The following is a 22,254-nucleotide window of genomic DNA, read 5'->3' as shown; positions in this document are numbered from 1 at the left end:
AAATCAGTCTCCATGGTAACTGTAACCAAGCCTGCTGTTGCCTAGACCGGCGATGTCTGGAGAAGAAATGCTGATGCCACGGAGAATCTATTTACTCACCCAAACACAGAGGCTGCTTACTCCTCGATAAAAGGCGGGATCATTTCATTACGGTGCCCCCTCTGTCTTATTTACGGTGTTTACTCTGCAAGCTCAGTCAGAAGAATAGATTTGTGTTAGTGGCAGATTCCAAAGCTGGAGACAATCCCAGAATCAAAACAACAGATGGGTTTTGATAATACATCTGCTTTTATATTCTTATTCTCAGATGCCTTGAATGGTGTTTTTTTAACGTACATTATTGAACAGTAGTCTCTCTTGTAGAATATATTGTCCATTCACTAATTAAATCAATATTTACTTTTCAAAATGGACATACTCTTTTGGGCCTGCATTGTAAAAGGATTATTTATTTATTCTTGAACCAGAAAAGTTGTATTTCAATTGCTTCGTGAAGTTTGAGTAATTTTGCCTTCTACAACATTCAGAGCTTGAGTGCTCTGAAAATGTCTCTTTTCACATACCTCCTATCTCCGCCCACAACTCTGCACTATAGAATGTATAAAGAAGCGGACTAAGGCAGCGTGATGCTATCCATAGCGTTAGGCTCCAGCCAAATGAAGCTCACAATGCTGGCAGTTATAGGGGCAAAGCTTGGAGCTAGGTTCATATTAGGAATAGGGATTTATACAAAATAGCAAAATAAAAACTCCACGATCATGAAGAGCATGTTAATATGAACATTTTAAGACCAAAATAACAAGGCTCACTGCAGCAGTTACAGAGGGAGGGGCGACAATTTTCCAGTATTAAGTCAATTGGAGTCAAAAGGAGAGTCGAAGGAGCCAGAAGCGTCTCCATGAACATTTCTTGTTTGGAACGTGGCGGCTAGTAGGTTAGCTATGCCCATTTATACATTCTGTGCTCTCTGCAATAATGCTTGAACTTCAAAACAACCATCTACATGTGTTAGGTGATAAATATTTCCTAAAAAAAACATACTATATCTTCTTTGCCATAGCTGTGGTCTTTGCAGTACAACTACACTCTTCGGACCATTTGCTCTTCCCGGTCTTAATCCCCTTCTAATTTAAAAAGAATCATGTATATTTTAAATACAGTAATGCCCTTAGCGTAAAAGTTGCATAGTAGCAAAGTGGCGTTTGAAACTTTTTACTTAAATCTTCTTTGTCTCAAACTAACTCTTTCCAAAGTCAAAGTATAGCCTTCAAGTATCTGTAATCTTCTGTTTTAAAGTCTGTCTGGGAGAGATTTGCTGCAGCTTCACAGACGAGGATGAAGAGTGCATTTAATTACTGTTTAAAACTTAAAACAAGGTTAAAATGTTCCAACAAAGATTAGGACCCATTTTGACCATTACGAGAAAGAAAAATTACCTCACTATGGGGCGGTGAGCAAATCTTTTTCTCCAGTCTCATCCGCTCATTGACAGCTGTTTCCTAGAGCAGAACCGAGCTAATAACTGCTTTATGTGGAGGATTAAAGAAACACTGTGGAAAATAGCTACTGCAAATGTCACGAAAGTGGCAACAGTGTGTTCAATGATCTCCCAGCTGTCAATATGATAAATGCTTGGTTTACCACTGTGAGATTACCAGAAGTCTAATGCACATTTAAACACCATTTTCTTACGTTGAAGCTAAAACTGAGTAGAAGATGAGAGAGGACCAATCAACTGAATTTACAAAAATCAATGAAAATAATGAATAATGGGAGTATAAAGAGCTCTATGTAATTAGATTTTATATACACATTTTGTTGTTAAGTCTGTGTCGTGTTTTGTTTGGTTTGGATTTGGTTTAGTTCTGATGTAGGCATGGATTTGCCCTGGTTTATTCTTGGTGTTGTCAGAAATGTTAGATCCTTCAGAACATTTCGAAGGCTTTTGGACATCAGCATAATTTAATCAAGAAAATCTAACAGCGATAATTGACTATACACTAGTAAACAGATGTATTTGCATAGTACCCGAGTTAGGGGCTGCTTGGAATGTGACACAGTTCACACTTTTTATCCTTGTTTATTTTTTACCTTACTTTATAAAATCAGTAAGTACAGCATTGAGAACAATCCTTGGCAAATATAAAGTTACAGAAGTCCATCTTTGTATATGAACAAGTCGATTGTCATTTAAAGTTTGTCAGTTGTCTCATGATGGAGACTTGTTTAAATCTCTGTCCATTCTGGCCTGGTTGGAAGAGAGGGTTTCAGGCAATAATCAATTAATATTTCTGTGTTATTAACAGAGGAATATGGAGAACTTTTGATAACAATCATTTTCAGATTATGTGCACACTTACAGCATTGGATTCATAGGAAGCTGAATTGATTTTGTCTGTTTGTATTACAGTTATTTTTACCTTAAAGATGCATCGTGTAACTTTTCTGGTGGAGGGTCTGTCAAATGCTTTTCTTCATAGAAATGTTATTGCTTTGTCTGGTTTATAGTATAATATTATACGTTTTTATCATGGAGCCTAACCATCCCAACCCCACTCACAGTCAGAATACCAGTTTTTCTAGGTATTTTGGGAGCTATAAAACCACCTTTAATTTAATTAATATAAGTTAGAGAGCTGTTGAATGTCACGCTGTGGAACATTTTAGGCAGAGCAGTAACATATCGTATAGAAACAAGCAGGTGATGAACCCTCAACCAAAAAGTTACACAGTGCAGCTTTAAGCACAAATTTTACTTGATTGATAACTGCATTTTGAAAACAAAATTTTTCTGAGGTATGGTGCTCCACATTTGCTCCAGTGATTGGTCTGATGCCCTTGTCTGAATAGCCTCTTCCATCTCCATCCGTCAGTATGGTAGTGGCCTGTCCCCCCAGCTGCTCCTTTGTCCTCTACAGAGACACACGGCTCCCATTGACCTTCAGCGTCTTCATCTGATAACACACACGCCATAGACAGTGACAGCCCGCCAGCGCCGGCACATCCACTTATTCTGTTAGCCGCTAACAATAAAATGCCCCCCCACTATCAGGCGTCTCTGGTCATCACTAAAAGACCTGCATTTATCTGATTTTTGTAATGGGCACTAAAATTATCTGACCAATTTAATGCTACAGTTATTGCTAAAATGAGAGCCCTTTCCAAAATGGCACTGGCACATGGTTGATTTTTCATGTATGAGGTATTATGTGATCGTAACAGCTACGAAAAGCTACGGTTCTGAAATAAGGGACAAAAGTGGGTAAGGTTGTATATATTTGGATATTTTAGCATTGTTTGAAAATCAAGCTTCATATCAGCTTTTGCCCCAGCCCAAATTAATGGAAATATATGCAACAGATGTAATGTGAAATGAAAGCAAGTGCATTTGGTTTTCTTTCTGGTGAACCTAGAACGCAAAACTCAGTCGTGCAATTGGTGAAACAAAATTTGAAATCCAATTCCAAACAGCTGTTATCATTTTTAATTTTCTTTCTCACTCAGCCTCATTACCATGTACAGTTTAGAGTGAATTTCTTACTAAAGGACATAGTGAGTGAGCAGAAATTGAACTATGAACCAGAGTTGTAGTAAAAATAAACTGGGCTATGTTTGGTATAAAAATAAGCGAGGAGTGCTTCTACAGACAGACCATGGCTTTCCAGTAATGTACCACTTTATAACAACTTCTCCTTAATTTGCCATAATAAATGATTAAGCTTAGTAAATATTTAAAGGTGCATTACGCAGCTTTTCTGGTGGAGGGTTTGTCACCTGATTGTCTTTATGGAGATGTTATTGCTTTGTCTAGATTAGAATGATCCATGATAAAGATGAAACCTATGTATCTCAAGGGAGACAACTAGGCTACATTACAGGTCAGATCTCTGGAGTGGCAACCCTGTTCACTGAGAGAATTACTGTATTTTTGAGCAATAGAAACACTTCCATGGAGACAAGTAGGTGACAGATCCTCCACCAAAAAAGTTGTACATTGCTCTTTTAAGTAATCACCAAACCTCTTACTAAGTAGTTATTAAGCCTGAATCATCCAATAATTCAATAATAATTCAAAATGAAGTCTTAATTCATGCTTTATTAACCCCTTGCCTGGTGTCTCTTAGTCTTATTTTCAACCAACCCATCATCAGTACAACTAGCATGGTAAATTAATTTGAGCATTTTTGTTACGTTGTTAATTGGGGTTGTTGTGAATCATTTTATATCATTACTTTCCCATGGAACAGGTTTGAGTGGAAGCTGTAGCTCGTGGAAAAAAATAAAACTTCCCATTTGTTTTTTTTTTCTTAAATTTTCGGGTTGGTCACAAATACGCAACACCAGGCCATAAAGGACTGAATGAGGATATAATGTACTCCAATGGGCTTCAAAAACACAATGTATTTATTTTTATAGTTTAGACTGAATTTGGACCTGATCTTGTTCTACCTTGGGCCAGAGCCAGTTCCGATTTTGACCTGATTTATGGAGGCACAATATCAATCCAAACAGCACAAAACTTTTCCCCAGTATCCCCAAACAAACTCCATACGTACCCAGAAACTATTTGACTTTCCTCTGTGTTTCAAACCGACAGATGTAGCGCTCGTAAACCTTGCAGCGGGACAACTGTTCCTCAAAGACTCCTGCGAATGAAACAGCTGACTATAAAAGTGCGCTGCCCGCCTGTCCTGGACGCCGACCTGTCACATAAATGATCAGTTTACAGTTTACAGGGAGGAGTAATGGGCCTCTTTTTGACAGCTAAAGATGGATGAGTTTATGCTTTATAGGTCTGTGCAGATGGTGAGTTCTGGTTGCCATAGTCTCTGCCAAAGATTAAGTTTAATTTGTTGGAAGACTGGTGGCGTTCACTGAAGGCATGCCAATCTCTACAATATCAGAACAGCAGTATATTTTTGAATGTGGTTAAAGATGGGATAAGAACTTTGATTGAAAGACCTAATTTCCTCAACTCTTGTAAGCCATTGTGCCTAGTTTAACTTTATTATTTATCTAAATGGTATAAAAGCTTTGTCACATGTATGCATTTGGGATATAAGATACATACTTTTACATTCATGTCTTACAATTGTATAGCCCTTTTTAACTTGAGCTAAGCTTGGTCAGGACTTCCTTAGCTAGAGGATTTTATTGATGGAGCATGGTCTGGGTTGAGTTGGGTTTGGAGGAAACCAGACAGCTCAGAGAAAACCCATCTAGACACTAGGAGAAACTGAAAATGCAAACTCCACACAGAAAGTCTCATTAGGCATCAGTGTAAACAGGCCTACATAGTAAAGTGCTCCCAGCTGACCCCAATGTTGTAATGGTTGACAATATTTGACATGGAACATAGTGAGTGTTACGGACAGCTCCAGTGTAAAACTCTACAGACATTAAAACCAGCTGGCCACCTGCTGTCTCGCCTGCCGCGGGAAATTGGGCAGGTGCACTCCGATGCTACATCTCAAATTTATGTGACAGTCACGACCTAAAGCTGCTAATGCTATTATCTGCTGTTAGAAACATATGGTCAAGTTGTTCTAAAGATGATCTAAAACTATGCATGAATAAGGGAACTAATTGTAGACTGTGATCTCCGTTAGAGTTGGCCAAAAGTGAGAGAAAATACTATCAGTTATTTATTTATTTATTTTTTATTGTTTCAGTGTCACTTGAGAAATAATGCTGGTATTTGATAGTAAAATAATAATTACTGTTAAATAGTAATTGTGAAAAAACATAGTTTACAAATGAAAAGCGCTTCAAATGCCTTGAAGGTGGAAAAGAGCTGTATAAAACTGTGACTATTTACCATTTACTTAATGAATGATTGGAAAAAAAAATTTTTGGATGTTATAACAGACTAGACTAGGATTTCAAACATTAAGTGCTGTTAATTATTTTGTTTTCATTTTTTTTCCATAAAATCTTTTCAAAAACTAGAGTAGTTGAATTTACATGTTATTTATTGGTTGCTTCAAATGGTGTGCTGAAATGTGCATTTCAAACAGTTCTACAGGCCATTGCATCTGAACCAAATTCGGTTTTGTTCTTTTAAAGTAAATGTAAGAAAGTGGAGGCTACATGTGCATAATTTGATGTTATAGTAGTAGAGACACATATAGTCATAGTGGATGTACTTTGCCTTTGACTCCTCACAGCTTCACCACAAGGCTGCCGCTCCATCCCAGGACCAAGGAGCTGAGCTAATGGGATTACGTGGGTTTGAAGCTCTCATAAATGAAGTCCCCAGTGTGGAGAGGGGTGCCCCTGCGCTCCCATAACCCTCTTTAAAGCCTGGCCAGGCAGTCAGTCAGAGAGACATGCTAAAGCTGCTACTGCTGCTGCTCTGTCAAAGCTGATGTAACAGAGAAGGCATTTCCCTTTGTAGCATCGCAACAATGAAATGTACATTGATTTTATTATGAAAAAATCAGCCTGCAGAGCTTTCTGTATGGATTACATAATATTTTGTACCAGGCTGGGGAGATATCCCTTGCTTCTGTGTAGTAAATATCTTAAAAATACTTCTAGGTAAAATGTTCCTTTAATGTAATGAAGCACAAGTAAAAGATGCAATTGTTGTATATGAATATGACAACAACAATGTGGTAATGTACAACCAAGATGTTTATTCAAAATGTAACTTGTATTGTCTATGTTAAAGTTGGACAAAACATTTAAACTCTACCCATAACCACATTTTAGATAGCGCTACTAAACTGGGCAGTACACAGAGTATTAAAGTAAAGAGTGACCAATCAGATTCAAATCATCATCATGATGTTCTGTGTTTTCTGATCACTTTCAGTGAGAGCTCTTCCAGATTGATAATGTGTAGAACTTAGTTCAGAGGGACACACTTATCAGTCCGGCATGAGCCAGGTTATGAGATGTCATCAACTACTGGAAATGATGGAGGCCACTGAAGGCAGCTTACATTTAGATTTAGGCGTTTTGACCAGAAAGCTGAAAATTTACCTAGTGTGCACTAAAAATGCCAACAGTTGATAATGCCCTTAAAAAACATACACAGTTTAGTAGCAAAAAAGCAGATTTAGTGTTTAGTTCCACTTTAAGTAAACACAGTATCCCAAAAGATGGTTACAATGTTCATGCTGTAGTTATGTTTTAGTACCTATCATCTGTATATGTTTTTATTCATGTCATGTGATTGTGTGTTACAGAAATGTGAGTTCAGACGGGGCCGAGGCTCGACGTCGGCTGAGGGAGTGTGATGGTTTGGTGGACGCTCTTCTCCACGCTCTGCAGTCAGCTGTGGGCAAGAAAGACATGGATAATAAGGTAATACTTTATGAATGTCCAGCTAATATCTACTGGACCAGAAGGATAGAACTGATACGGTTATGACCAACTCATTTTAATAAAGACTTAAAATAAAAAAATTTATTAAATTAAAATTTGAAATTAAATGAAAAACAAATTACATGATTAAAAAATGTTAGCTTAGTGTTTATCTTCACACTTATAAATAATTCATGTCAGAATCGTAGTCTCCATTAACATATTTTTCTCAATAATCAGTGACCATGTTTTTCTTTAATCAAAACTGTGAGTGATTTTAAAAACAGATGTGATAGACTTGCTAATTATCACCAGAAGATGTACACTGCAGAAATCTCAGTAGTGTCTTTTATTACAGCATGGGCGCTATCAGTGATTTGTCAAAGAAAAAATGACATTCCTTCACTGGCTTTACTTCATAAATCCCCAATTTCTTGATGTTTGAAGGTTATCTTGCCATTGCTTCAGTTCAAATTGACAAAGAAGTTACAGAAGAAGATAAATCAGACCATTTTGGACACGATACAAAATTAATCCTCATTTGACTTTGTTTTAAGTCATGGTTCAGGGTCAGCCGATGAATAATTTTGGACATGAAATTAATGTATTTCTTTCTTGACTTTCATTTTCTTTAGTCTGTGGAGAACTGCGTGTGCATCATGAGAAACCTGTCGTACCATGTGCACAAAGAGGTCCCAGGAGCCGAGAAGTACCAAGACCCCAACGGACTGCAGGCCCCAGGGTCAGCAGGGCCCCAGAGGAAGAAGAAAGATGACGCAGGCTGCTTCGGAGGAAAGAAGGCCAAAGGTGAGGAGGAGAAAAGGGAGAGTTGTGTTTAAGTCCATTGTATATGTTTAAAGTTGCATTGTGTAACTTTTCGGATAGAGGGCCCATCAAATGCTTTATTTTGTGGAGATGTTATTCCTTTGTCTGGAATGTTTTACAGTATGGCATTAAACCTTTCTATCCCATGAAGATAGACCAGATAGACCAGATAGACCAAACCAGACCAAGTTACAGATCAGGTCTGTAGAGAGGTGACCCAGCTCACAGTCAGAATGCCTGTTTAATTAATGTAAAGTAGAGCTGTTTAATGTCATTGTGGAACGTTCCAGGCAGAGCAATGACATATCCAGAGAATCAAGCAGTTGACGGGCCCTTAACCAAAAATTTACACTATACACCTTTAAATGATTTGGAAATATTTGCTTATACAGTATCACTTAGTAGTTGGCTTTTAGTGTACCAGCAAAATCATTCTAAAATGGAGCAGGAGCAGTCTGTGCACTGAAATCATCTGACATAAGAGGAAATGAATTAAAAGAGACAGCAAATTACTAAAGAAGGGTAGTGGATTTTAATTAACAAGCAAGCACATCAAAAACCAAAAAACAACAGGTGTTCTGGGAAACAAATAACAAATTCAGTCTCAAAAGATTTCCAAAATGTCAGCCATCTTGGTAGAGTGCTTTGTCTTTTAATTAAAAGATTCTGATATGAAAATTTATTTTGATAAAAAAGCTAGAATTAAGAGAGGTATAATTATTATTTTTTTCACTTCTATTATGAGTTGAACAGACAAGCCAGCAGTTATTCAGTTTTTTTTTAACAAAGTCTACTTTTATTTAAAGGTCCTATATTACATCAAATTTACTATTGTGAGCTTTAAACCATGTTAGAATGTTGTTACTTTATCTGAAACATACATAGTGGTGTGTTTTGTTTCAGCCACACATTTGAGTAACCCTTTATTCTGTTTATATTTCCAAAGCTCTCTTCCACTTTGTGATAGTTTTGAAGTTAATAGTTCAGTAGAGATGGAAATTTGCTGAAATGATCCAAGTATGGAGTTTAAAAACACAGTGGTTTACCACATGACATCACAAGGTGGAACAGAGTGTCTTGTGTTTGAGAAAAGAACTCAGCCTAAATATGCAGGATTTATGTCTTAAACTTGTGTAAATGATACAAAACAAAACTCCAGATATGTTTATGATGAGGAAACAACATTATAACATAAATCAGAAAATGGCACAATTTAAACAGTATTTAAACAGTATTGAAACAGTCTTTTATTTTAAACCTTCTCTTGAGTATTACTTTGAGTGCATGCATCTACCATAGTCCTTTGCCTTTCCTTTAACTGATGCTATTCTTGTATGTCCTTATCAGCATGCTTCTTGGCATTTAGCTAAACACTATTGTTATCCCCACTCTTAAGTCTTTACAACAACTACAATAATGACCACCATTAATCAGTCAGCCAATGAGGTGTGACCCTGTAACTGGCGACCTTTTGACCCCTGACTGTTCACTGGAGAATCACTATCGCACTTTGGGGTTGGGACATCACTGAAGCATAAATGTATTTAAACAAAAGAGAAAGCAATTATTATGTGTACTCACACTTTGGCTAATGAAAAGTGTTTAGTAGCTTTTGAGCCTTAAGGTGTTTGTGAAGGAAAAGGAGTAGGTATAAACAGTTTAGAAGAAAGTTGTCAGAAGTTCTGTTTAGCTTATGTAATACATTATAATAAAAAATAAACCCGGGATATTATTGTTAAAACATGAGCACAAAAGATGTAGAAATATGCAACTCAACAACCTTAAGGCACAGGCTTTTAACCTAGACTTTAACTAATTGCGTAATCCTGCGGTTAATGCTTGTTTGTTTTATAGTGGTAAACAGATCTACTAATTATTTTCAGAGCAGCTTTTCTTAAAATGTTTGTACTAAATGATAAATGAACCATTAAAACACTCTTAAAGTCGTTAGCAACATTCTTAACACCTCTCTTAAACGTCGGCAATAAATCTCAAGTTCTAAATATGCTCCAAATGTTCTAATGGCTTCTGCTATTAGAATATTCCCTGTGTTTACTCACCTTAATTTAACATGATACATACTTAACAGATCCTTATTATTGTATGGATATGCTTATTCCTACATCTTTTATTCATATCCAATGAGCTTTCAAAAGTATTTTTCATCACACTTCTCAAACACACATTCTTAGAAACTGTCTTATATGCTGCTAATGGCTCTCCTCTTTCCCGGTAGTCTATTTTGCTGCCTAAATCTTGTTTCTTTTATTATCCTTCTTAACTGACTCTTGGTTTGGCTGCTCTATTCTATTCAGACAAAGCTAGCCTCCTTTTTGTGAGCGGTCTTCACACGCCATAGACACTGCATTCCCTTGACGTGCCAACAGTTTTCACCTTAACTCTCCTCTTCTCTCCCCGCTTTGTGTTTTATGGCATTGCTGCTGCCTCCTTGGCTAACTATAGAGGAATGGTTTAATCAAGGTGAGTGTGCTTTTTAGACTACACCTCCTTCACCCCTCTTTCTTCTCTCACCCCTTTCTTCTGCTTCTCCCAGTGCCCCCGGCTGCTGTAGAAAATAGTTAAAAGTAGTTTTGGCTCTCTTCCAAATAATCCAAGAAAGGAAAAAAATAACTTGGCTACAATTTTGGCACTTCAAACATGCAGCCTTTTGCCTTGCAGTCCCAATTAGAGGAAGTAAAAAGTTTAAAAATGTAATTGAAATGTTTAAACACATTTTCACTATTACAGAAATAAAGCAGGTCAAATATGGCAACAAACTAATAAATCCTCCTTATATTAGGACATATTTTTTAAAGTTGAATTTCTGTGTCCTAATATTCAAAGTACCAGATATCCCAAGGCCTAGTATGGAACTTGAAAGGAGATTTACAATGAATCAAATTACATGCATTTATTTTTTTTTTTGCATACTATACGCTCAACTCAGCAATGTTTTAAATTTAAATTTTAAATTCTTATACCAAAGATTTTATAGAATAGGCATATGCATATGCACGTTGGGGCCTAAACAACTTTGTCTCCTTTAAAGGCACACTATGTAACTTTTCTGTTAGTGGGTCTGTTACCTCCTCGTCTCCATGGAAATATTGTTGCTTTGACCAGCATTACATTAAACACATCTATCTACATGGAGACAAAAAAAAGTGACACCACCAAGCCAAGTTACATGTGTTAAGCAATAAAACCACCTTGAAAATTTGAGAAAATTCAAGATGGATACATTTATTGCTACTGTGGAACATTCCAGGCAAAGTTGGCAAAGAAATAACATGTCCAATGGAAAAAAACAAAAACAAATGGCAGACCCTGCACCAGAAAAGTTACACAATGCAAAGTAAAAGCTCTCAAAATAGATCTTAAAATTGAAAGTGTTTAGTATACCTTGACACTGTGCATAATTGTATTAATGTAGTGTAGCTTGGCTTGTTTCCTTCTTATTGTATTGTATTACACTGCCCGGAAATGTGACTTCCTCCTAAGTGTGGGGCTGGCCCTTCTGTCTGTCTCCCCCTCTCCCTCTTCTCTCTCTTGGGCATGTCCTTGTGCACGTGAGGAGACCATTATCTGGCTGCACCGTAGTGACTGGACCACCCCCCATCCTGCTCTGTGCCCCCTGTGCCTCTACATTATTCAAAGTGTTTGCCATCTCCGGAAATGCTTCTTCCTCTATACGACGTGCAATATATTGGAAATGGGACTGTGCAATGTAGATGTTCAATGCATTTGTCTATTGTACACCAGTGATTTGAAACTACATTGTAGAATATATCTGTGTCATATCTCTGTAGCTTTCTTCAGTGAGTGCATGCATCATTCATTCATATAGTAGCTTCATTCCTTGTGCTGTCTGTCAAGGCCAAAATTAGTCCGATGTCTTGGTAATTTTTCACATCACTACCTAAAATGCAAGATGGTATCTACAGGTAACATGTTTTTGTTTTCTTATTTCGTGTGGGTGAAGTTTTAATCTAGATTTAAGATAAGAAGTTTGCAGTTGCAGTAAACATGATTAAATTGCTAATGGATTTGTAATTTTATCACCTGGTACCTGTGACATAGAAAGCATACTTAATTATAATATTTTTTGAAATTAAAGTCTTTTTCCTTCTTGTTTTCTCTACACAGGAAGAAAAAATGGTGAAAACGACAAAAACTATGACACGTTGGATCTGCCCAAGCGCACCGAGCCAACCAGAGGTAGGCTGCGTGCTTCAAAGAAAGTTTTCTATAGGCTCTGTGCTCAGTTGTATTAATACAATGGAGGCATAAAAGAAAAGACAACAACAAAAATACTAGAAGGGCTGCCAGAGAATATGGGCCTGCTTTGTGTGGAATTCAAAGATACAATGGTATGTGGGAAAATGTATGCATTACTATCTGCAGGTTTACTTGGATGGAGCACTTGAATACATATATTTACTTGTTTTTTTTCACAAGGCATTTTCTTTGTTCATTTTAATCCAGCAAGTAAATTCATTGAAAACAAATTTTGATCATTTTCATAGACCTGTCACAATAATTACTATATCATCTTAATGTTCAGTATATGGTGGATGAAACAATATTTCTTAGCTCTCTCTTTTAGGAGGTTTGGAGGTTTTATTGCAGTGCCATAAGACTTGAGCTGTAGAAAGTTGAATTATAAACTAAAAATATACAATCTAATTACCGCACTGGAGTATAAGTCGCACCAGCCAAAAAATGCATAATGAAGAAGAAAACATGTTGCACCAGACTATAAGTCGCACTTTTTGGTGGAAATTTATTTTATAAAATCAGAGACCAGGAACCTACATTTCATCTTGAAAGGCCAGTTATAGTAATAACAACAGAACAGAGAACAACAGGATGTTGTATGAACAGTTATTACTAACTAGATAACTAGAGCATAAACAACAGAACATAGCAAGTTTACCAAACTCTCCATCTCACCAAATCACCAAATCTATTCAATTCTTCATCCTCAGTTGCTCAGATGTGACATCTGATCTGAGCAACTCTGCAACCTCCGGAGGTAAACAGAGCGCTGCTTCCTCTTCTTCGTAGCTGTCATCAGACTCAGGATAAGTTCCAGTTAGAATTATTCCAGCCTTTCTGAATCCCGGCAAGATGGTTTCAGTTATCTTTATGTTTGTTTAAATTTTAAATAGTCAGTGATACAGAAGTACTGGTGCAACCAGCTGACATGATACCAGACAGGACAGTGACTCTTTTTCTTCTGCAGCCGATATGCGCAGTAGAATGCAAAGTGACAGTGGTACAGGAGTACACAAGCCTAGAGCGCCCTCTCATGGCTGTCAGTGTGAAAATTTTAACATAAATTGCACCGAAGTATAAGTCACAGGACCACCCAAACCATGAGGAAAAAGTGCAACTTATAGGCCGAAAAATACAGTACCAAAATGGTGCATTCTGCTGTTTATCCATTGTAGCTCATGTTTTTAATAATACATTGTACATTTAGAATACTTTTTGGATAGTTCTGCTTTGTGTTATGTTTTAGTGTTATCATTTATCATCTACATTTACTTCAGCAATATATCATACTTCAAAATTTGTTATGGTGACAGGTCAAACTTCATTCAAAGCTATATTTAGGCACTATTGATTGTGTCTATCCAGTAGAATGAACAGAAGCACCTTTCATTGATTTTTATGGAGATTTATTTTTGTTATATAGGATTAAAGAACAATGCTGTGTTTCTTATGATTCTTCAGGCTTGTAAGCTACTTTTTGTTCACTCTGCGGCATTTAAATATCTGAAATAGCACTACAAGGTCCAAGGACAAGAGCTCTTTTCATATTATTGAAATTAATTCCATAACTACTCCGCTCTAGTTTATCTGCACTGTCCAAACCATTATGCAAAAATAGACTGGATTGTATATTGTACTACATTTGGACAACTTCAAATATCCATAACTCAATAGAAAGCATGTTTGGGGTACTGTCTTTTCTAATTTAGCTATATCCACTACAAACAGCCATAACTGCAACTATGCCAGATTTGCACCCAGCCCGCCCCGCACTGCCCAGCCCCTAATCCAATGTGTATTTACTTGTCTCGTGTGGTATTTACACTTCAGCTCCTCCATCAGCGTGTAGTGGCAGGCGCTCAAAGTCAATAGCACTTCCTGTCTGACTGCTAATTAGCCACATTAGCAGGGCAAAGTGGGCCCTCATTAGCCCACATCTCACACTTAGTCGCAGAGCTTTCCCCGAGTTAAGCTGATTTTGTACTTTTTATCTCTTCCCCAAACCGAAGCAAATCACATGGGCTTGATATTAGTCAGTGCTTTCCACAGGTTATCTGCAGATCAGGTGTAATGTTTAGAGATATTTGGACCTTTTTAGTGCGTCGGCTATCGGCCTTAAGTCTAGCATAGGCCTATATTTTGTTTTGGCTGATCTGCGCACAAATTTCTATTTGAACACTTTAGTGTGAAAAGATAACGGAACTTTCTCTTAAAGGTTTGTGGTAAAAAGGGCTGTAGTTGAGTCTGTAGTAGAGCTTATCGGCCATCGGTTTCTATGAATTCTAAACAATCAGGATCAACGTTGGCCATGAAAAGATCCTTTCTTTGTTGATCTGTTGATTTGTAAAAAGGCAGTTTAAGTTTATGATTCGCAAATTTAAGTAAGTCTTTATGTAATCAACTAATTGAGGCAGGACATGTCTTTGGGTAACCAAGAATTTTATTTGACTGCAGCCCTAATGTTTATTAAGAATGATTTAGCCTTAATAATTACCTCCCTAAACCTTAATCCGAAACTCTATTTAAGTCATTAATGAATAGTTACTTAAGTAGATCATGATTAAAAAACTATGTATTCATTATGAATTACGTTTTTCTTCATATTAAGATGTAATTATTATAAAGTGGTATAGATTTTCCATACATTTTTTTTACAAGATTGAAACCGATAAATTGTGATGATTAAACAGCTGGGCATCTCAGAAATTACTGTTCTTAAAGGTACAGACAATTTATTATTTATTATTACACACTCTCTCTCACACATACACACACACACACAACATGCTGGATGATGGCTGTCTTTGCTGCAGTAATTTAAGTGTAATTGCCCAGTTAATGTAAATTAAAATCTCCCAGTGCACCAGTTTGTCTTGTATGGTGCTACACATTAGGCAGGTGGTTGGAAGGATTTGCTGGATTTTTGTCTCTAGCCAGCATGAAATGGTTAGATCTATTAACTATAGAATATTGTGGTAACAGCATTGATTGGAAGTTTTAATCCCGAGGAAGCAATTATCATTAAGTCTAAATGTCACTTGAAATGTTTGCTGTTTAGTTTACCGCAGCTTTCCCTCACGCAGACAGGCCAATCATGTTTGACATTTATTAGCTTGGCAAACAAGTGGACAGCCGTAATGAGGGCAGAGATAATAGGTCTCATCACAATAGCAAAACCCCAAGTGCCTTTGAAAGTGCATTGATCATTTCTTTCTAGTGCTAGTTGCTCTCTTTATTCCTGTCTTGTGGCAATATCATCCAATTACAACAACATTGTTGTAGCGTTACATTATTTTTACGTTGTATGTAAAACGTAGACTATTGTACCAGAAACCAGAGTTGATATCTTGAAAGCTAGATTTTACTTTAACCTTACTCCTACAGGTCAAGAAAATTTGAAAAATATGCAATCCTAGTGAAAACGGGATTACCTCTCCACAGATCTTACCTGTAACTTGGCCTGATGATGTTAGCGTCCTTTCCATAAATTATAGTTTGATGCCATGCTGTGGAGCATGGAATATTCTTTTCAAAACAATACATTACTATGTTTCCTCACTCTGCTAATTAATTGTGAAAGCAGTTATATAAAGATAGATAAAATAAGTCTTCTACATTACTTTTCTATTGACTGTCAAGTCAATAATACAGTATTTAGGAATGTCACAACCACAATAATAATAACCACAAATCTGCCTGCCCCAACTAACTTGAACTAATTAAGATGCTTTCATAGGGAAGGGCATCTGGGTTAAATCCTATGCTAAATCAGTATACCCGTCACTGTATACTGGGAGGCAGATTTTGTTGTTCCCTCTTGATAAGTGAAAAGTCAAAAGAAAAGAAAAAAGAAAAGTGCCTGTGTCTATTTTGTAGTGAAAGTCAATAGGATGGATTTTCACCTTAAAAAAAATGGTTTTTTTGTGTGAGTAGCCACCGGTCATCTTCTTCTTTGGAGGACGGAGACTGTGCCGTGGCGATGGCCCTGTGAGATATTGGAGATTACATGTGTATCCAGGAGCAGATCTGATGACAGAGGGGGAGAGGGGTCAACACAGGCAGAGGTGGCAGCAGTGATTAATCTTTGGGTGTGTTTGGATTTAGGTGTGGGCCCAGACAAAGAACACAGCAGAGAAAATACCACCTGGTCTTGCTACTACACAGTGATAAAAACAATATTGTTTTGGCTTGTCATGGTATGGTCAAGTGAAGGTCAGCTACATCTCACTCTTCAACTTATTCCGGAGGTTGTCGTGGGTACAGCCATCGTAATTTAGGTTGTACTCTGATTACCAAGCCATTTTAGAGCCTAATCTGTGCACTGTTGACTTGTTGATGCATATGAAAGTTTTACACAAATGTCAGCACTACTCACAGTTGTTATGCAAATATATGGGCTTTAACTAACTACTGCACATTCTGATGCTCTGGATTTTGTTTGAAAATGAGTAAAATAAACTGCCTGTGAAGGTCTCTAGTGAATTCTATATTTTCTTGTGTCTTATTCCCCCTCATTAAATGGTTTTGGCCAAGCTTTGGTATTTCAAATATGCATTTTACAGATGAGGGTCAAAGAACTAATTTGCTATAAGTAAAAGTAAGATTAAATGGTGTATTAAAGATACATGCCCAAGTACTTCACAAGTCTGACATTTATTCAGTTAAGTTCTTCGGTGTGAAACTGCAGGTCACAAAGCAAAGTTTTGTGGTTTAACCTTTTTAGTGTGCACAATCATTTATTAACATTCACCATAAAAATCCCTTTATATTTTGAATTTTATAATACTAGGTTTTAACCTTTTCCAGAACCATTCTGCTTGAATTATAATGTTCTAAAATACTGTTCTAAAATAATACCATCAGCTGATGGTTGAGGGCATTGAAATTTTTGTTGACATAATTTATGTCGAAGTTGCGGGTTTTGTTCAGTTTGTTTTCGAGTGGAGTGATTAAGTGAGTTATTTTTGCCTATAGTTTCAATAAATGGGACTTGTTTTGAAAGAAATCCCTGATTAAAGAAGTTTGGAGTAAGTGGCACAGCATTAATTATCTCATTCTTAAACAAAAGTAATTTAACAAAGCTGCATTTCATTAGAACGCTGGTTGGCACACAAGCACTTGAGATAATGAAATATTTATTTAATTATTCCAGATGGTTAATCAGAATCAAGATACTGTGCTTACTTGTATCCACGGAGAAGTTATTGCTTTGCCTGAAATTTCCCATAGTATGGCATTATACTGACCTATCTTACATGTTTTGTTTTAATTTCTTAGAAACACCTTTGAAAAACAGGCATTCTTGAGTCTCATTTATGCTATGTTCTAAACTCATACAGATATGCATGGAGGCTTCTGTCCGTCATTTGATCCTTCTGTTCATTAGCTGACCACTGGGGACAGTAGTGAACACAGCTCGATAGTGGAAGCTAAAAAGTGACTAGAAAAAATTGCAAGCCAAATAAATGTTTCTTTGCGTTTTGTTGACTCTTTTCCAACAGATGTGATCTAAAATCTGCCATGGGCGCCTCCATGTTTGTTTATTTGTTTCTTTTTTTTATCCATTTATTGCCCTCTGGTGGTTATTTAAAAGAATATTATGGACGTTTGGAAGTAAATGCAGTGACCGTTACTAAACTTGGAACGCACCTATCTTTTAAAATGGAGCATAAATGAGTCTTTGCTGTGAGCGGGCTTGCTTCTCCTAAGATCTGACCTGTAATTTTAGCCTTGTGGTCTCCTGCTTATCTACAAGAAGAACATATCTGGCTGTAACATCATTAAGAAAAAAGTGGCTGGCTTCCACCGGAAAAGTTACATAATGGACTTTTTAATTGGTGTTTTTTGGATTGTGCAATGTGATGAGGTCATATTCAGCTGGGCGTTAGACACCGTTTTTCCTATTGATTACATTGTATTTTGTCATGAAATATTGCTGAGGAAATGCACAAATGCTGAACCTGACCATTTATTTTAGTCACTAGACCCAAGATCTCACTGCATAACAACTTAATAATTCAGACTTTTAGCTGTCTCCCTTCTGCATTAAATATGAATGGTCTATAGAATGTTGTGATGCCATCTAAATCCAGCAATAAGAGTTAAATCAAATCATCTAGAAAATGTTTTGCTACTTATATATTATGCTCCAATAAGACCAAAATAGCACAGATTTTTCTTTTTTGTTAAGCCTTTTCAGAAAAATATGAAAAATATGAAAAAGATTCAACTGAAAATTCTACTTAAAGTTAATTATCTCTGTACCACTGTAGCCTTTGTCTAGCAGACATATCTCTTTTTTTATTGTTGAAGGTGTCACAAAACAGAAGCCATAACTTCTCCGAGAATGCAGGTGTTTTCAGTCAGATCTGTCAGCCTGCCGTAATTAGAGGAGTTTCTTGTCTTGAAAAGATCGAGTATATGTTCCTATTACCACTAATGGATTCCAGTGTGATGCTGATTGATCACAAAGGCATTAAGCAGTGCTAATTAGCCCTATGTGTCAGTGCACGACAGCCAGTTTGCCAAAAAGACATCTCCAGCTGGATAAAACTTACTATACTATATTTTAAACTGTCTCGCCATCTCAGATCCTAATTTTTCTTCCTTTCTGCCACTTCAGTGCACCCCTCATCCCGTGGAGATTTATAGCACTGCCGTTGCCTCTCGAGCACACACAGAGCAATTGAGAAAACAGCGGGGTTTACCAAGACGACAACAACAAAATGACGCATCCAGCCACTTTGTCTTGCAAGCTGAGCATTTAATTTGAAGAGAGGTCTTAGCTTTGACAAATAACACCAACAGAGGCAGTTATGTATCACATCGGATAACCATCTACGATAAAGTCCCAATTGTGATTTTGTAGTGTTATTAAAGGGGCAGTGTGTAACTTTTCTGGTCTGGGGTCAGCCACCATGTAGTCTTAATGAACATGTTATTGCTTTGCCTGTAATTTCCCAAAACTTATCTATTGCTTATTGCTTAGAAATACCTTTTAAAAACATGCATACTTTTTATATACATTGTGAGCAGGGTCACCTCTCCACAGATCTGACGTGTAGCATGGCCTAGTGGTATCACCTTCACCTGCTTTTCTTCATGAACATAGATGATTTCAGTGCTATATTGTTGAACAACTCCGGAAATACATTAGCATCTCCATGGAGACAAGCAAATGATGGGCCCTCTACCAGAAAGGTTGCATAAGGCACTTAAGAGACTAGAGTTTGCCAGTTTTGCCATCATGAAAACAGTTGACAGTTGTAGTTACTAGCTACCAGTCGAGTATCCACATAATGATAACTGGATGATATTCTGGAAGTCCACATAATGCACCTTTAAATAGTCTTCCAAAAATATGTCATTTTGATAGCTGAGGGTGTAGAACTGCACAAATGTTAAAAGATCGTATACCCACAGAAGCTCATATATACTTAAGTACTACAATTATTAAATTATATGCTACTCCTAAAATATTTAGTGTTGAACGTACCTATAATATATTCTGTACAATCTCCAAGAATAAATGCTGTTATCTTTGCAGTGGCGATGAATACATTTTCCTAGTTAATGGATTTTTAGACCAATATCTCATAACACCCTGCATCCTTGAAACCTATTTGGTGCTAAACCCTTTCATAGCCAATTTTTCGTGCTGCACATCTTACCCTCTTGACTAAAGTTTGGACACCTCTGTCCCACAGTTGAATTAATAAAACCCAGCCCCACTTTCTGCTCTTGTGCTATAATAGCTGAATGCATGAATCAGATCTTTTCTTATCCCCGGCCCCGTATCTCTGTGTCTGTCGGAAAAGCTATGGTCCTGCCTGAAGGCGAGATGAACATCCTGCCGCACTGAGCAAATATGTTAAGGCACATTCATTTTTCAAGATAAAATATCTCTGCATCATTAAGTGCTGCCAGCTCCATCCGCGGCCTTCTGTCCTCCCACAAGACAAAAGTTTTAGCTGCCTACTTCTTTGCAAGAAATATTCACAAATTATTCACACACTCTTGCAGTTTCTTTACAGTGTAGGTGTACAGTAAGTACTAGTAGTGGAAGTAGTACTAGGGATTGTGTTAAAGTATTGTTGTGTGAAATTTTTAATCAAGTATCATGCAAGCATTATAGGATTGTGCTCTGGTACAGGATCGTCCAAATTATGTAGCCCTCAGGTACATATTTCTTGGATTTTTTTGGTGAATTGGCCCACATTATGCTGGTAAGTACTTTTCATTGCTAGTTTTAAAGGTGCATTGTGTAACTTTTCTCGTGGAGGGTCCATCAAATGCTTTGTCTGTAATATTTCACAATATGGCATTAAACCTTTCTATCTTCATGGAGACCAAACCAGACCAAGTTACAGGCCTGTGGAGAGGCAACCCCGCTCACAGTCAGAATCCCTGTTTTACTTGGTATTTTTGAGCTGTAAAACTGTTTAATATCATACTGTGGAATGACATATCCATAGAAACAAGCAGGTAAAGGGCCCCCCAACCAAAAAGTTACATAATGCACCTTTAAATAGTCTCCCACTATAACTTAAATAACTAAACATTTTGATGTGAACAGGCCTGATATTAACATTCTTAAAGTGAATTAGGTTAGGGTGGTACTTTAAAACTTCCAGTCTAAACAGATACGATCTTGACTTATGTTGTCCCCAAGGACCCAAAGATATTTTTGTTAGGCCTTCTGCTTGGAGAGGTGATGGAAAAAGAGGACAGATACCTTTTTAATATTCTGACATTGGCATCAAAAAAAGCAATAACAAGAAGCTGGCTTAAAAAGGACCCACCATCAGTGAATCAGTGACTAGATGTTATAGAAGAAATATATTCCATGGAATGACTGACTTTTTTTCTGCGACTCAAAGGACATTTCTTAATTAAACACTGGACAAAATGGTTGAAAATAAACAAAAAGAGACTTGATTCACCCTTCAACATCCTTATTGCAGTGGAACAGTGCCCCAAGCTTTGTATTGGTTGTTTGTTTTTTTTTGTTTGTTTGTTCTTTATTACACAAAACTTGAAAAACTGAGTAAATAAAAAGTATATTAAAAAAAAAAACTAACTCCAATCTATGGCCCATTTTGCATGTTCTCAAATCCTCCAGGTGAAGTAGTCCAGAACAAACCATGCTAAAGATCTAGAAGTGGGACCATGATGTGAGTACAGTTAAAATGGGGTAACTCAAATAATAAACCGATGACCCTATCATTAGATCAGATTTTTGATGTGTTTACAAGCACAAGGAAATACACCTGGTGACATGTGACAGTTAACAAATGGATTTTAGAGCAACTGATAAAACTGGAAAACAAATTACAAATTTTTTTTTGAATAAAGTTACACATTAGTTTGCCGCTTTTTTTGCATAATTTCACTTGTCATAACCTGCACAGTAAACAGTCATATTGCACACATTGGATATAACCGTAAACATGACTTTTCAACAAGTTGCTTTGCCCTACTTTCCCATACTTTATCATTCCGCTCTTATATAATCTATGATGGTGAATACTAACACTCTCGTCATAGCCCACCTGTCCAGCAGCTCTGGGCCCCGCTGCTGTCACCCCTCTGCTCTCCCTCCTTTCTCCTGTCACATTTCACAGTCAAATCCCAGGTACAACTGCAGCCAGCACACGCTCCAAGCTTCACACACACATACCGAGGCGCTTGTCACATATAAGAATATATATAGGGCATGTGCACAAACGAAGGCATACATTAATATAACACCTTCCTCTTTGGTTCACATCGTGTCCACTCTACACAGGCATGAGTTCAGACTGTCTGGCACCCAAGATGTCTGTGTTGAGCCCCTCTCAT

General features: G+C 37.1%; 1 protein-coding gene across 6 annotated transcripts in view; it reads left to right on the top strand.

Annotated features, from left to right (window-relative positions):
* The window catches only part of arvcfb (ARVCF delta catenin family member b), a 266,391-nt gene that overhangs the window by 207,074 nt on the left and 37,063 nt on the right, over nucleotides 1-22,254 (top strand). For all 6 annotated transcript variants that reach the window (XM_055161604.1, XM_055161603.1, XM_055161602.1 and 3 more), the window contains 3 exons: nucleotides 7,194-7,311; nucleotides 7,947-8,118; nucleotides 12,283-12,354. In XM_055161604.1, the coding sequence (XP_055017579.1) occupies nucleotides 7,194-7,311; nucleotides 7,947-8,118; nucleotides 12,283-12,354 (362 nt within the window). The remainder of the gene's footprint in view (nucleotides 1-7,193; nucleotides 7,312-7,946; nucleotides 8,119-12,282; nucleotides 12,355-22,254) is intronic.

Source organism: Boleophthalmus pectinirostris, unplaced genomic scaffold (genome assembly GCF_026225935.1).
Source record: "Boleophthalmus pectinirostris isolate CB_2022bp ecotype Guang Dong unplaced genomic scaffold, ASM2622593v1 HiC_scaffold_4, whole genome shotgun sequence".
Lineage (NCBI taxonomy): Eukaryota > Metazoa > Chordata > Actinopteri > Gobiiformes > Gobiidae > Boleophthalmus > Boleophthalmus pectinirostris.
Note: the sequence above shows the minus strand (reverse complement) of the source record. Positions and strands in the feature narration are given on the sequence as shown.